Genomic DNA, 13,598 nt, shown 5'->3' on the forward strand with positions numbered 1-13,598 from the left:
ATTTAACAGAAATTATTAGTTGCTTAAAGATTTATTTTTTTTGGTTCGTTTTATTTCTGTTTATTCATCACACTATTTCATAATTACATATTTAACGTTGGTCGTTTTGGAATTCCACAGAAAAGGGGCGTGTTATCAGAATATTTACATCTAGGAATGTGCTTACCTGAACGCACCAAACTTTTACGCCTTTACGTCATCGAAATGCGGCTGGTGATAGACAAGTTACCGCAGACAATTTAAAAAAAATCACGGTAAATGAAACTATTCTGTTGTCGAAATAAAAGCGCAAAAAAAACCGAACAAAGTCGGAGGGGAACTGACTTTTCTGACTAAAGTCTGTTTCACATGCTGTCTTTTCAACATGCAGATAATTCAAGATTTGTCTGTTTAGAAGCCCGCTGTCTTGGTTTTATGTACGGCTTTTATTGTGAAATGCTGTAAGCGGAAACGGGAATTCTGATATTTGGTATAAAACTTGACCCCGGTCTGAGCCGGACGCTGATGCGGATCTTCAGCCTCAGACTTTCAGAAGTTGAGACGCCTTTAAGGTAACGGACCAGCTGTTTTCAGGTCAGATTGAAATTTCGGTGAACGTTAGATGTATTTTTGGCTTTAGCTTCTCCGACACTCAGCAGAGAGCTTGGTGTCGCGGTCAAGCTAACTAGCTAATTAGCCAGCAAGTTGTGATAATTCCTGCTGACCGGCGACACACAGCTAGCTACTAGCTTACCCCAGTTTAGCTCGTTTCAGCTTTTCTTCTGGGACAAGACACACATAAATTAACATTTGGCTCTGTGGACACAGATAACCAGCTGTGATCACTTGGACTTTTGTGTAAGAGTGTTTTTTTTATATTCGTTAAACACCGTGTCTTGTGTTGATTATATAAATATAATAAGTACAGTATTTAGAGTATTTTACTGCTGGTTACCTGCAGTATATTCTTACTAAATGTACTCATTTACCCAGGCCAGTGAATGTTCTTTCTGCATGTTTTATTTCAATTAAATGTATAAGTGCTAAAATGTCTATTAATTGCTCTGTGTTTTTAAATGAGACTGTGGCTACAGATAAAACTTATTATTTTTCTATTAATAATTTAGTCTATGAAACATCAAAATTGTAAAAAAAAATAAAAAAAATAAAATAAATAATAATAATTAAAAAAAAATATATATGTATATTAGAAATTATGTTTTGCTGACCGAAAGTCTAAGTAACCAAAAATATTTAGTGACAGAGAAAAGAACCAGAATCAGAGAACTGGAAGTATTTCACAAAAAAAAAAAAAAAATTAATCGTTTATCAAAATAATTTCATATTATTTTTCTGTAGATTAACTAATTGATTATTCGGCTAATGTTTCAGCTTTATATGAGAGGTTGTTAAGAAGTTCCAATCTGTGTTTCACCTGTTTTACTACTTTGGAGAAAAAGGGCCTTTTATTTTGAAAGTGGTTTAGTAGTTGTTACTAATTTATATAGGTGGCTATGTTGGTGGAGATTCAACTTGGCAAACATGCAGAGCTGCAACAATTGCAACTCTCATGATAATCAACTACTCGTTAAATCCTTTTTCAAGCCAAAATACTGAACAACATTCAGTTCCAGCTTCTCATGTGTTTGGATTTTCTGCTTCTGTTTGATAGTAAAGTGAATATCTTTGAGTTTTTGAGGATTGATCTGACAGAATAAGTAATTTGATGACATCATCTTAACTCCTAGGAATTTGTGTTCACTACCATGTGACTTTTCATAAACCAAATTCTATCCAATTAATCGAGATAATAATCAGCAGATATATTTGTGTTAGTTGCAACCCTTCAAATATTGAATACAAACATTTGTATTTGTAAAATGGTTTGATTTGGTGATGGTAACTGGTCACTACTTTTCATATTATGTACACTGTTAATTGGTTTTAGCTCAATATTTGAAGGTGCAGGCAACAACAATCCAGAACAAACACCTGGGTGTCCAGTTGTCAGGATCCTGCTCTTGCTGTCGGCTGGTTGTCGCAGCCCAAGGGGATGTAAAGTGGGAATGTTGGGACCCAATTGGCAGTAAATCCTCCTGAAGACGCTCCCATGCCCTGAGCCACATCAAGGGTCGTAACATGTCCTGCTGCCTGTCCTCTGATGGGTCCTTTGTTGCTTATGTTTGATGGTGGAGGATGTTAATGGCTGCATGGTTGGGTGAACTTCACCACACAGTGTGACTGTTAATCAGTAAACCTGGTAGAACAAAAACTAACTACTCATGTTTGTGCCTGTGTGTTCCAGCTCTTCCGGTTGTAGCTGGTTACTGTGGTTGTACTGGGAGGACTGGTAATGGGGTGCAGGGTTGTCTTCGGGGTTCAGCGGCCTCTTCCCGTCCGGCTTACGCTGCTGTCGCTGGTCCTGGTCACGCTGCTGGTGGCGGTTTGGACGGAGGGCCAAGACTACTACACTCTTCTGGGAGTCAACAGGGAGGCCACGACTAGAGAGATCCGACAGGCCTTCAAGAAGCTGGCGCTCACCATGCACCCCGACAAAAACCCTGTGAGTTAATCTGAGAAACAATAAGTCTTGTCCAAACCACTGACTTCCCCCGAAACACCTACATATAAACCCCGATTAAACCTGGAACTACTCAAAAAACCCAGATAAAACTCCTGTCAGTCCACACATAACCCTAACCCTGATTAAAATGTTGTGCTGCAGGGCGACCCCTCGGCCCACGAGAAGTTCCTGCAGGTGAATCGAGCCTACGAGGTTCTGAAGGACGAAGACCTCAGGAAGAAATATGATAAATATGGAGAGAAGGGATTGGACGAGCAGCAGGGAGGACGCTACGAGAGCTGGAACTTCTACCGCTATGACTTTGGTACGTCTCTACAGAAAGGATACACGCACTCACCTGTCATGAGTAACCATGGCGATGATATGAGGGCAACACCTTTGTTTGTTTGTGACATTAAAATATTTTCTACTGAAAGGAAGTCTTCAGTTAAATCTGTCTCTGTTCAGGAATCTATGACGATGATTTGGAGATCATCACGTTGGACAGCGGAGATTTTGGTAAGTGACTATTTACCTGTTTCATTTAAACCTCCTCAATGTTTTTTTGTTCAAGTATAGAAGCATCTCACAATGTGCAACACACACACACACACACACACACACACACACACACACACACACACACACACACACACACACGTCCCATCAGGTGTACGTTTGATTTTCCACACCTTAAAGGCATGGATTTCAGAATTGATGAATAACACCACCCTAATCTGTAACTGACAATATTTGAACTTAATCAATACCAATTATAACAAAAACATCCCTCCACAAGAATGGAAAAACAATAGAAGAACAAACCATGATGAACAAACCATCTCAACTCCTGTCAGATAATTTGATGTTATTGAAGTCATTTATAAAATGTTGCAAGATTTTGTAAAAATTGAAAAAGAGAATTAATGAGAATCAAATTAATTTCTGCTAGTTCCAAATGTTTCTCTCGTTAGGTTCACATGTGTGGGTGAGATGGGGAGATCAGTCTTCATGCCAACAGGCTGACAAATGATTCAAGAGTGGCTATTACCAAAGCAGCTTTAAGTTACCATGGTAACACAGTTGCTGAGTTAAACAGATCTTTATTGTCGATTTTATTAAAGTTAAAAATATTTAATTATTTTTATTTACTTATTTTATTTTATGTTATTTCTCTCTTTCATTATCTCTGATGTTTCACCTCTGTGTCTCTGTATTTTGGAAAATTCTATAAATAAATTGTTAAAATGAACATGTATGTACAGCTGTATGTAAAAGTTACAAGTACCATCCTAACTTTACTGTGTGTGTGTGTGTGTGTGTGTGTGTGTGTGTGTGTGTGTGTGTGTGGTGTGTGTGTGTGTGTTTCAGAAGCAGCAGTGAACTCTGGAGAAATCTGGTTCATTAACTTCTATTTCCCACGATGCTCGCACTGTCACCAACTGGCTCCAACGGTAATATAACACTAAAAGACAAAATAAACCCACACACAGGTGTATTAAACACCACTGAACACACACCTGAGACGCAGGTGTTTCCTTCTCACTGACCCTTTTTCCTTATCAGCCTTGTTTTATATTTTATAATGTGTGTTTTTAGAAGAAATAATCATTGGTTGATTATTAATGAGTGGAAATGAAACGACGTCCGTGTGTGTGTCTCTCAGTGGAGGGAGTTTGCCAAGGAGATGGACGGCGTGATCCGGATCGGAGCGGTGAACTGTGGAGACAACAACCATCTCTGCAGGAGGAAAGGCATCAACAGCTACCCCAGTCTGTTCATATACAGAGCAGGACAGGTCTGTTTACTGACTGTTTCTCTCGCTGATCAGCTGATGAACTGATGACACTAAAGTAAACACCTTTTCCTCTGATCATACCTAAAATCATACTGATCAATAATTTTTTGTTATTTTACTCAAAGGCAAATGATATTTATAAAAGATATTTATCGACCATTGTGTTAAAGAAAATGTAGAACACTTTAAAACAATCTGCACATGTTTGAATGGAAACATTAAAACCACGAAACAAACAGTTGAAGGAGAATTTCAGTTTTAATTTGTAAACCGATTAAATTTTTCTTGAACATTGACAATAACAGGTGAAAACATCAAAAGACAGAGTTCATCATGTTTTTGGATTTCACCGACGTGTTTGGTCTCTTTCTTTTCTTGTTCTTGCCTGTTGTTGACTTTACACATCATCTTGCTAGCTTGTCTGTTAGCTTAGCATCGGAGCGACCTTGTTCAGTTATCATCAACACTTTGTCTTTTCTATAGAAACCAGAGAAGTTTAACTGGGAGCGCTCCAAAGACAACCTGGTCCGCTTCTCCATGCAGTTCATCACGACGACTGTGACTCAGCTGTGGCAGGGTAATCTCCTCTGAGCATCCATATGAGACCTGGTTCCAGAGCTGTGAATCTGAACCCAAGCTAGCATCTCTGATATGTTTGTGTTTTTGTTGTTTTTTTGTTGTTTTTGCAGGAAACGTGTTCAGCGAGATAGAGAGTGCGTTCTCGTCGGGCCTCGGCTGGCTGATCACCTTCTGCTCTGACACCGGAGGTAACACACCTTCACGTATGAGGTTTTTTTTTTTCACGCCTGCAGGTGTTGTCATGCGTCTGATTGACAGCTGAAACACGCTGTCACATGCGTTTCCTCTGCATGCCACACAGGTGTGTGTGATGTGGGACAAACCCATTAAACATGTATCACCTCATCACATCTGTGTCGGCGTGGTTCATGTTTGTGAGACGTCATGTTCCGCTAATCTGTCGTTTCCATCGATCTGTGTGTCTCTCTCTCAGATTGCCTGGAGCCCAGAACAAGACAGAAGCTGGCAGGAATGTTGGTGAGAACACTAATAATATAATCAGGGTGTTTCCCACACCTCTTAAGTTATGTAAGAAAACGTTCTAATGAGTTTCAGCTCATTGTTTATTCGTCCAGACACGACTTTACTGTTGTGGTTCACTCTCACTGATCTCAGAGGAGCAGATGTTTTCAGAGAAACATCTGTAAATAGTGTCTGCCCTCTACCTGCTGAGCAGCAGGGGAACATATCGGAGCATTTAGCAGCTAAAGAGAAGCTGGTGGAGACCAAACACAGAGCTCAAAGAGAGGGAACACTGCAGTGTGACTCCAGATTATTCAGAACTTTAGTTTTAGCTTCACTCCTCTGGCTCCCAGTATCTTTTAGGAAAAATTTTAAAGTCCTTTTAAGCTCTTAGATCCTCTACTCCAGGCTTTTAAATACACACAGTTTTACACACAAGAAAACAGCAGCTGAAAACCAATTTATTTAACTTGGTATTTAAATTAATTCCCTCATATTTTACTATTTTTACTGGTTTCTGTTTTTATTTTCATTTACATGTTATATCATCTACTGTCTTTCTATTGTCTAATTTTTTGTCCCTCTATTCTCCATTTTTTTTATTGCACTATTTCATTTTTTTTTTTTTATTGTAAAACACTTTGACTGAATAAATTGAACTGGTCCCACTGGTTGAATATGTATTTGTCTGTTTGCAGGACAGTCTGGTTAAAGTGGGATGGATGGACTGCACCGCACAGGAGCAGCTCTGTGACAGTTTCCAGGTGAGTCTGAGAACTGTGATATGGAAGATAAATCATCAGGGTTCATCTCATCTTCAAAGCAGTGGAGGTAGATATTTGTTCCTGAACGCACCGCGACGTCAGCTGCTCTGTACTGGTTTAAGATTCATTTTCAGGAAACAAAATAAAAGAAACCCAACAGAGAAAGTAGATTTTAAAGCAGTGGTAGTTTTAGTAGTAATGGTTTATTGTTAACTAGTGTTTGTGTTTAATCCATCTGCCGTGTGTCAGGTGACCAGTGGAGCCACGGCTTTGTTCCCACCTGGAAGTTCTCTGGATAAAGAAGGCAGCGTCCTGGTGAGAGACTGAACACATGACTGTGTGTAGTAATACTGTGTGTAGTAATACTGTGTGTAGTAATACTGTGTGTAGCACTGCAGTACTGACTGAAGCTGTGTGTGTGTGTGTTTCAGTGGCTGAACACTCTGGACAGTAAAGAGATTTACACTCAGGTCATCAACCATCTGCCTGATCTGGAGCTGCTGACCACTGACAGCTTCCAGGTACACACACACACACACACACACACACACACACACACACACACACACACACTACAAATACTCTACAGCTTTAACATTACAGTACATGTTAATATGTGACAGCCTTTGATGATGTGTGACTTGTTGTCTCCAGAGGAAGCTGTCACGTCATCGCTGGTTGGTCAGTTTCACGTTTGGAGACAGAAGCTCCGCCTCCAACGAGTACAAGAAGCTACAGGCTTTTCTCAGGAACGACCACATACAGGTGCCTGTCTGTCTGTCCGTCTGCCTGTCCGTCTGCCTGTCCGTCTGACTGACTGCCTGTCTGTCTGCCTGTCTTTCTGTCTGTTTGCCTCCTCAGGTCGGCAGAGTCGACTGTTCAGCCGACTCAGAGTTGTGTCAGTCTCTCTACATCCAGAAACCCTGCGTGGCGGTCTTCAAGGGACTGGGGATCCACGACTTTGAGATCCACCACGGTCAGTACTACACACTGTACTACACTCTGTACTACACACTGTACTACACTCTGTACTACACACTGTACTACACACTGTATTACACACTGTACTACACTCTGTACTACACTCTGTACTACACTCTGTACTACACTCTGTACTACACACTGTACTACACTCTGTACTACACACTGTACTACACACTGTACTACACTCTGTACTACACACTGTACTACACTCTGTACTACACACTGTACTACACTCTGTACTACACTCTGTATTACACACTGTATTACACTCTGTACTACACTCTGTACTACACACTGCTTCATTTTCTGTTGCTTCCCGTATCGATTAATTGGCTGATTGATTCCTCGTTCACCTGTCAGTCTCTTCACCCTCTCTCTCTCCGTATCCCTCCGCAGGTAAAGATGTGTTGTACAACATCGTGGGTTTTGCGAGGGACAGTGTTCGCGCTCACGTGACGACTCTGAGGCCCGACAACTTCCCCGCAGACAGGAAGGAGCCCTGGCTCGTCGACTTCTTCGCTCCGGTTTGTAACAAACTACTTTCTCATGCTCTGTCTTCAGTAGATAAACACAGGAGCAGAAAATGTCTCATGCAGCACATCCTCCTCATCATGAGTAAACAGGTGGAGCCGCACCACGTCATCACTGATAAGCTTCACTGAACCTCAGGTGATTTTATATTTCACACCGAGTCTGACGACCTGTTTACCTTCAGGGCAGGAGATGGAGCTACACCCGTAACACAAACAGTGAGTGATAGGGAAGCAGAAACCAACCGCTTCATTTCGCGGCGGCAAAGTGTCAGAGCTGTGTGTGTCATATATTCCTCATTGTTAAACGCAGTCGTGGGCTTCAGGCGCTGAAGGAATTTGTCCGAGTGAACTGGAGGTTTTCAGTCAAGTTTCATCCAGACGAAGCAAAAACTTTAACTGAATATCCAGAAATTCAGCCAAAGAAAATGTAAATACATGTTTTTTGAATATTAGAAGTTGAGCATATCAAGATAAACAGCTGGTGGAGCTGATTGTCCAGAAGAAGATGAGGCGATTAAAAGATCGAGTCAAAGCTCAAACGATGGAAATCTGACATTTCTGTTTGTTTCCTGTGAAGAAGGTTCCAGCCTCCTCATCATCATCACTCCACGCACATCTGATGTTTTCCTCTGCAGTGGAAGAGACGAGTGGTTGTTTTCATTTATATTCTGTTTGAAAGACTCGTTCTGCACGTGCACAGTAGACCATCGTCTACGTCTTCCACACGATGCATCAAAACAAAAATGGCGCCATCCATGCAGGAAGTACATTTGATCGTCTTTGTATTCTTTTAACGATGAACTCAGCGTCCATGTTTGTTTTCCAGCTCATCACAGTTGGTTTTCTCGCACGGACATAACTGATACTGATATCTGCACCAGAGCCTCGTGTACACCCTCCCATTTTAAATATACGTCACGTGGACTCACGCACTCGCAGATGTAGAAACATGCCTCCCTCCTTTGCACTTTGTTTTTATTAATAAACCAACTTTTTCACCAAAGTGGAAAAACTTATTTGATATTTCAGTTTTTTTCTTTCAAATGTTTTTGGTCTTTTCTACAGTTTTTGTACAAATTGAAAATACACATAAAAACAGGTGGATGGAAACACACTTACTGTCCTCGGGCCTTACTTTCATTATTTCATTCTTTCAAAATGCAGAAGTTCAACTTTATGCAAAAGCCCTGTGATGAGAACAGCTGTTTTTACCCCGTCTGGAAATAGATTCATCGCTGATTTCTACAGTTTTAATTTTTAGATTTTAAAAAGCCACGGGGACTTTAGGAAACAAACTCCTCTGTCAGAGCTGAAAATCAAGGAGCTTGATACTAAACGTGTCCACAAGCTTCAGGTTCGTGTTAAAGAACTTTAATTAATAAATGAATATTGATTTGATAAATGTTTGTGTGTGTGTGCAGTGGTGTCCTCCGTGCAGAGCGTTACTGCCTGAACTGAGAAAAGCTTCCATTCAGTTGGCTGGACAGATGAAGTTTGGCACTCTGGACTGTACCATCCACCACAACCTCTGCTCCATGGTAAGCGCAGACATCCCCGGACCGTACCATTTCATTATGAGGTGGAGACAGGTGGATAACTCCTTCTTCTGTGTCTCAGTATAACATCCAGGCGTACCCCACCACGGTGATCTTCAACGGCTCCTCTGTTCATGAATACGAAGGACAACATTCAGCGGACGGCATCCTGGAGTTCATCCAGGTACCACGTCACACCAAGTACATCCTGATATACATGATACACACTGTTGCGAGAAAATGAAAGTGATCAGGTAACAAAGAGTGGTTTCTATCAAAGATGGTTGTGATCATCGTCCAGTGAAGACGGTTTCTGGCTGAAAGTCGTCATTCCTGCTGAAAATACAGATTGAGATTAAAAAAAAAAAAAAGAAGAAGAAAAGTTATGGAGGTTCACAAAGAGCTTCTGTCTGTTTCTGCAGGATCTGGTCAGTCCGTCTGTGCTGGTCCTGGATCCGTCCAGCTTCGCCGAGAGAGTTAAAGGTAAAACCAGGAAGTCCCGGTGCTAACTGGACACCAACACACTTAAACTTATTGAGATAAATGTATAAATACATCAGTTTGCACAAAGCTGTGTAGCTCTTGACCAATCAGCTCTGTTATCACTCCGCATGTATTTAAGAGAAACTCAACAGTTATAGGATATTTTATATAGTTATGACCAGAATAAGTTCTAATATCTTTAAAGCTCGACTTCAGTCGGTAAAACATCTTCCCCTTATTGTTTCTTATTTTCACACCCTGTTGAAAACACAGCTGTAAATTCAGAAACAGGAAGGAAGAGACGATGTTCAGAGTTTAAATTAGAGCAGTGTTTCCTCTACATTCATTTAGCGGTGGCCGCCACGCCTTCAAATTTCATTTCTTTTTCTTTTTTTTTTTTTTTTTATTGTCGCAAATGCACCACCGCCACATCTTCACAGCAGAGCCTGTGTGATGATGAGCGCAACAGCGGGGGAGGGGAGGAGAGAGGGAGGGAGTGGGGTGGTTGTTGGATCCTATTGGAGTTAATTACTCACGAGAGCGCGGCCTTGAAAGTGACGTCACGTCAGGCACCAGGTGAGAGTCAGAGAAGTGAAGTCGTGAGGAATAAGGCAGCGAATTACCGGAGAAAAGGTAGATTTATTATCCAACTCAGTGACGCTAACTTGGGTAAACTAATTGATAGCATTAAGCTAATATCTACACGTCATTATGTTTTAACTGCTGACGGCATTTTCAGATGAGCTTGTTCAGATACTTCTCTAAGAAGAGAAAGACAACAGATGAAGAAGACGCTAGTCAGGTAGCATCATAAGCCTTTTACTGACTCGTAAATGATGATGGTTAGGTAAAAAATAGTATTTTAATGTTCACACTTGTAATCAGATGTGTTGTGAGTGTAAACTATAATAACGCTGTTAGCGTTACATTACTCACACTTTTAATGTAATCTTATTAGACAAGTAACATTAGACAGGGAGGAGTTGTTAAACAAAGTGGAGGAGAGCACAGCAGCGGGAGAGCTGGGTGAAGGTGCAGGAGAGAGAGATGAGCCTGGGTGCAAACTTTGCCACTGACTCTACCCCCCCCCCCCCCCCGGATAGCATGCCCCCCACTGCTGAAAAAATCCTAGAGGAAACACTGTAGAGCTGCTTCATTCAACAGATGAGGTCCCTGTTAATGAGTTAAAATCTCCTCTCTCGTTTCCTCCTCTCCTCTCCTCTCCTCTCCTTGTCTCCTCCTTTACTCTCCTTTCCTTGTCTCCTCCTCTACTCTCCTTTCCTTGTCTCCTCCTCTCCTCTCCTGGTTGCAGGTCGAGCTGAAGGGCAGATCTGGGCGGTGGATTTCTACGCTCCGTGGTGTGGTCCCTGTCAGGCTCTGATGCCTGAGTGGAGACGCATGGCCAGGGTACAACAACACATTATATACACACACACACATTGTTAAAAACTGTATGTAACCTAAACCAGATAGCACCCAGTTACCAAAGGTGTGGCACGCAGAGAGGAGCTAACACAGGAGGTCAGGGGGGAGGGAGAGGAAACAGTCAGGAGCAGACAGGTGGTGATCAATAGAGTGTGTGTCCAGTCTAATCCTTGTGTGTGTGTGTGTGTGTGTGTGTGTGTGTGTGTGTGTGTGTGTCTCTCTCTCCATCTAGATGCTGTTGGGTCAGATCCTGGTCGGTTCAGTCGACTGTCAGAGGTTTCAGTCGTTCTGTCAGACTCAAGGTGTGAGGGCGTACCCCGAAGTCCGGCTGTATCCTGGCAACGCCCGGCAGCCAGATCGCTTCACGTATGTACCACACAGAAGTCGGTTTACATACAACACACATGGTGACGTGTTGGGAAACTCGTCTCAGACACGGTCACTGATGAACTGAGGAGTTCCTCAGGGGTCAGTGTTGGGTCCTCGTCTGTTCCCGCCATAAACAGATCCGTCTGAATGAGAGTGTCGACATTATTGGTGAAGGTTGCCGGAATGTGTTGCTGTCCTGTTCAGTTTGATTATTGATCCTGTTCTTTTTTATTGATCCGTGTGTCTCTGCAGGAGTTATAATGGTTGGCACAGAGACGCTCATTCACTGAGAACATGGGCACTGAGGTGAGACACTCTTTCTTTCTTTCTGTCTGTCTGTCTGTCTTGTCTGTCTTTCCTCCCTCCCTCCCTTGTTCTTTAGGTGTCTTGTTGTGTTGACATGTTGTGTGTGCAGTTCTTTACCCAGGGTGTCGGTGGACCTGACTCCAGACTCCTTCAGGTCTCTGGTTCTGTCGGGTCAGGATCACTGGGTTCTGGATTTTTACGCCCCCTGGTGTGGACCCTGTCAACACTTCGCCCCAGAGTTTGAGGTCCTGGCTCGGGTGAGAGACCTTCTTCTTTTTTCTAAATAAACCTTTTGGTCCAGTATCGTTTATTCTGTGGTTCCTGTCAGTCAAAGTCAGACTCTTCCAGCTGGAACTCGCCGTGACATGAAACATAAACTGACATGTTGTCAAAAGAGAAATTCTCTTTGTGGTTCAGACTCTTTATGAGGATGTTCTTCGGTTTGATTGACAGATTCTTAAAGGGGAGGTCCGGGCAGGGAAGGTGGACTGTCAGGCTCATTATCAGACCTGTCAATCAGCCGGAATCACCGCCTACCCAACCGTCAGATTTTACCCATACAGGGGATCAAGGAGGGTGAGCGCACACACACACACACACACACACACACACACACACACACACACACACACACACACACACACACACACACACACACACACACACACACACACACACACACACACACACTTTCATTTGTTACTTTGGCATGACATGAACATGAGATGAACCAGTATCAAACACAGATTCAAACTCTTAACAAGATCAACTTGAATCTTAAACATTTTTATTACATTTGATGTGAGTTTATGGACATTTATTCATGATGGACAAAAGAAATAATTTAATTCTCAGGAAGTGTGAGTCACACTGAATCCAAAAATGTGCGTTTCATGTCTGTTTTTTTACATTTGACTGAGTTATGACTCAGTTTCATTGCATCAGTGGGCTGTGCTAACCTCCGACAAATACGCTGCATGCTTCACAATAAAAGCCCCCCTTGTTTTCGCCTGTTGAATACTTTTAATGTGAAATGACAAAAGACACGTTTAATCAACAACATACATGACAAAGCATCACCACAGGTGATGAGGTTTGGTGTGTGTGTGTTGACAGCATGAACACAGCGGGGAGCACATCAACAGCCGGGATGCTAACGTGATTGCTGACACCATCAGACAGCGACTACAACAGCTGTTGCCACGGTTACACAGCACACCAAAGGTAAATATCTGTTTACATTCAAATTTAAACTCGAGCTACCTGATGAACATGAGTCTGACCTCTCTCTCTGTCTCTCTCTGTCTCTCTGCAGGACGAGCTCTAATGAAAACAAGACCAGCGATCTCATTGGTCAGGGAGGAACAGAAGTGGATTTGATTGGACCGGCTTGGTGATTGGTCGTTAAACACACCTGGATGAGACCACAGCTGTAACACAGACAGGCAGAAAGACACTGACTGTTACCTGCTGTGTTGAATGTACTGAACACTTCTGCCTTGTTTTTATTTTGTTTTTATTTCGTCTCCATCGTTCGTATTTACTCTATGAAGTAAAACTGTGGGACACTGTATACTGGACATGTTACTGACACACACACACAGACACACACACACACACAGAGCCAGATGTTGACATAGTGTTGTATTTTATTGTTCATGTAGAAACTGTTGGACTTTCAGAATAAAATGGTGTTTCTGTTAAAAACATTTCAACAGTCACATCAGTTTTTCAACCTGAGCTGCAGTTTTTTTTTCCACCTTTTGTCATAAATTCTAGCGATCGCATTGAGTATGAAGAATGAGTCAACTGCTATTT

At 42.1% G+C, this 13,598-nt stretch overlaps 1 protein-coding gene across 3 annotated transcripts; it reads left to right on the plus strand.

Annotated features, from left to right (window-relative positions):
• The first annotated feature begins 453 nt into the window (after positions 1-453).
• dnajc10 (DnaJ (Hsp40) homolog, subfamily C, member 10) lies at positions 454-13,520 on the plus strand. 3 transcript variants are annotated; one of them, XM_056390115.1, is made up of 25 exons: positions 454-551; positions 2,285-2,542; positions 2,705-2,867; positions 3,011-3,061; positions 3,914-3,996; positions 4,209-4,340; positions 4,824-4,917; positions 5,030-5,107; positions 5,353-5,396; positions 6,080-6,145; positions 6,395-6,460; positions 6,577-6,666; positions 6,800-6,910; positions 7,007-7,121; positions 7,526-7,653; positions 9,084-9,200; positions 9,280-9,381; positions 9,620-9,680; positions 10,993-11,087; positions 11,338-11,471; positions 11,727-11,780; positions 11,890-12,037; positions 12,234-12,356; positions 12,897-13,004; positions 13,096-13,520. In XM_056390115.1, the coding sequence occupies exons 2-25, from the start codon at positions 2,333-2,335 to the stop codon at positions 13,105-13,107; spliced, it is 2,385 nt and encodes a 794-aa protein (XP_056246090.1). In that variant the 5' UTR covers positions 454-551; positions 2,285-2,332; the 3' UTR covers positions 13,108-13,520. The 3 variants fall into 3 exon arrangements, with proteins under 3 accessions (XP_056246090.1, XP_056246091.1, XP_056246092.1); XM_056390116.1 differs by having other exon boundaries at positions 474-573; XM_056390117.1 differs by lacking the exon at positions 454-551 and adding an exon at positions 595-837.
• The last annotated feature ends 78 nt before the right edge of the window (positions 13,521-13,598 follow it).

The sequence above is a fragment of the Seriola aureovittata genome, chromosome 11, assembly GCF_021018895.1.
Source record: "Seriola aureovittata isolate HTS-2021-v1 ecotype China chromosome 11, ASM2101889v1, whole genome shotgun sequence".
NCBI classification, from domain to species: Eukaryota; Metazoa; Chordata; class Actinopteri; order Carangiformes; family Carangidae; genus Seriola; species Seriola aureovittata.

What these genes read in the sequence shown, in the direction of transcription:
- dnajc10 (XM_056390115.1), top strand. Translation starts at nt 2,333, where the DNA reads ATGGGGTGCAGGGTTGTCTTCGGGGTTCAGCGGCCTCTTCCCGTCCGG. An exon ending in CTTCGCCGAGAGAGTTAAAG is followed by an intron (nt 9,681 to 10,992) that starts GTAAAACCAGGA and finishes TCCTGGTTGCAG; the next exon opens with GTCGAGCTGAAGGGCAGATC. An exon ending in CGGCAGCCAGATCGCTTCAC is followed by an intron (nt 11,472 to 11,726) that starts GTATGTACCACA and finishes GTGTCTCTGCAG; the next exon opens with GAGTTATAATGGTTGGCACA.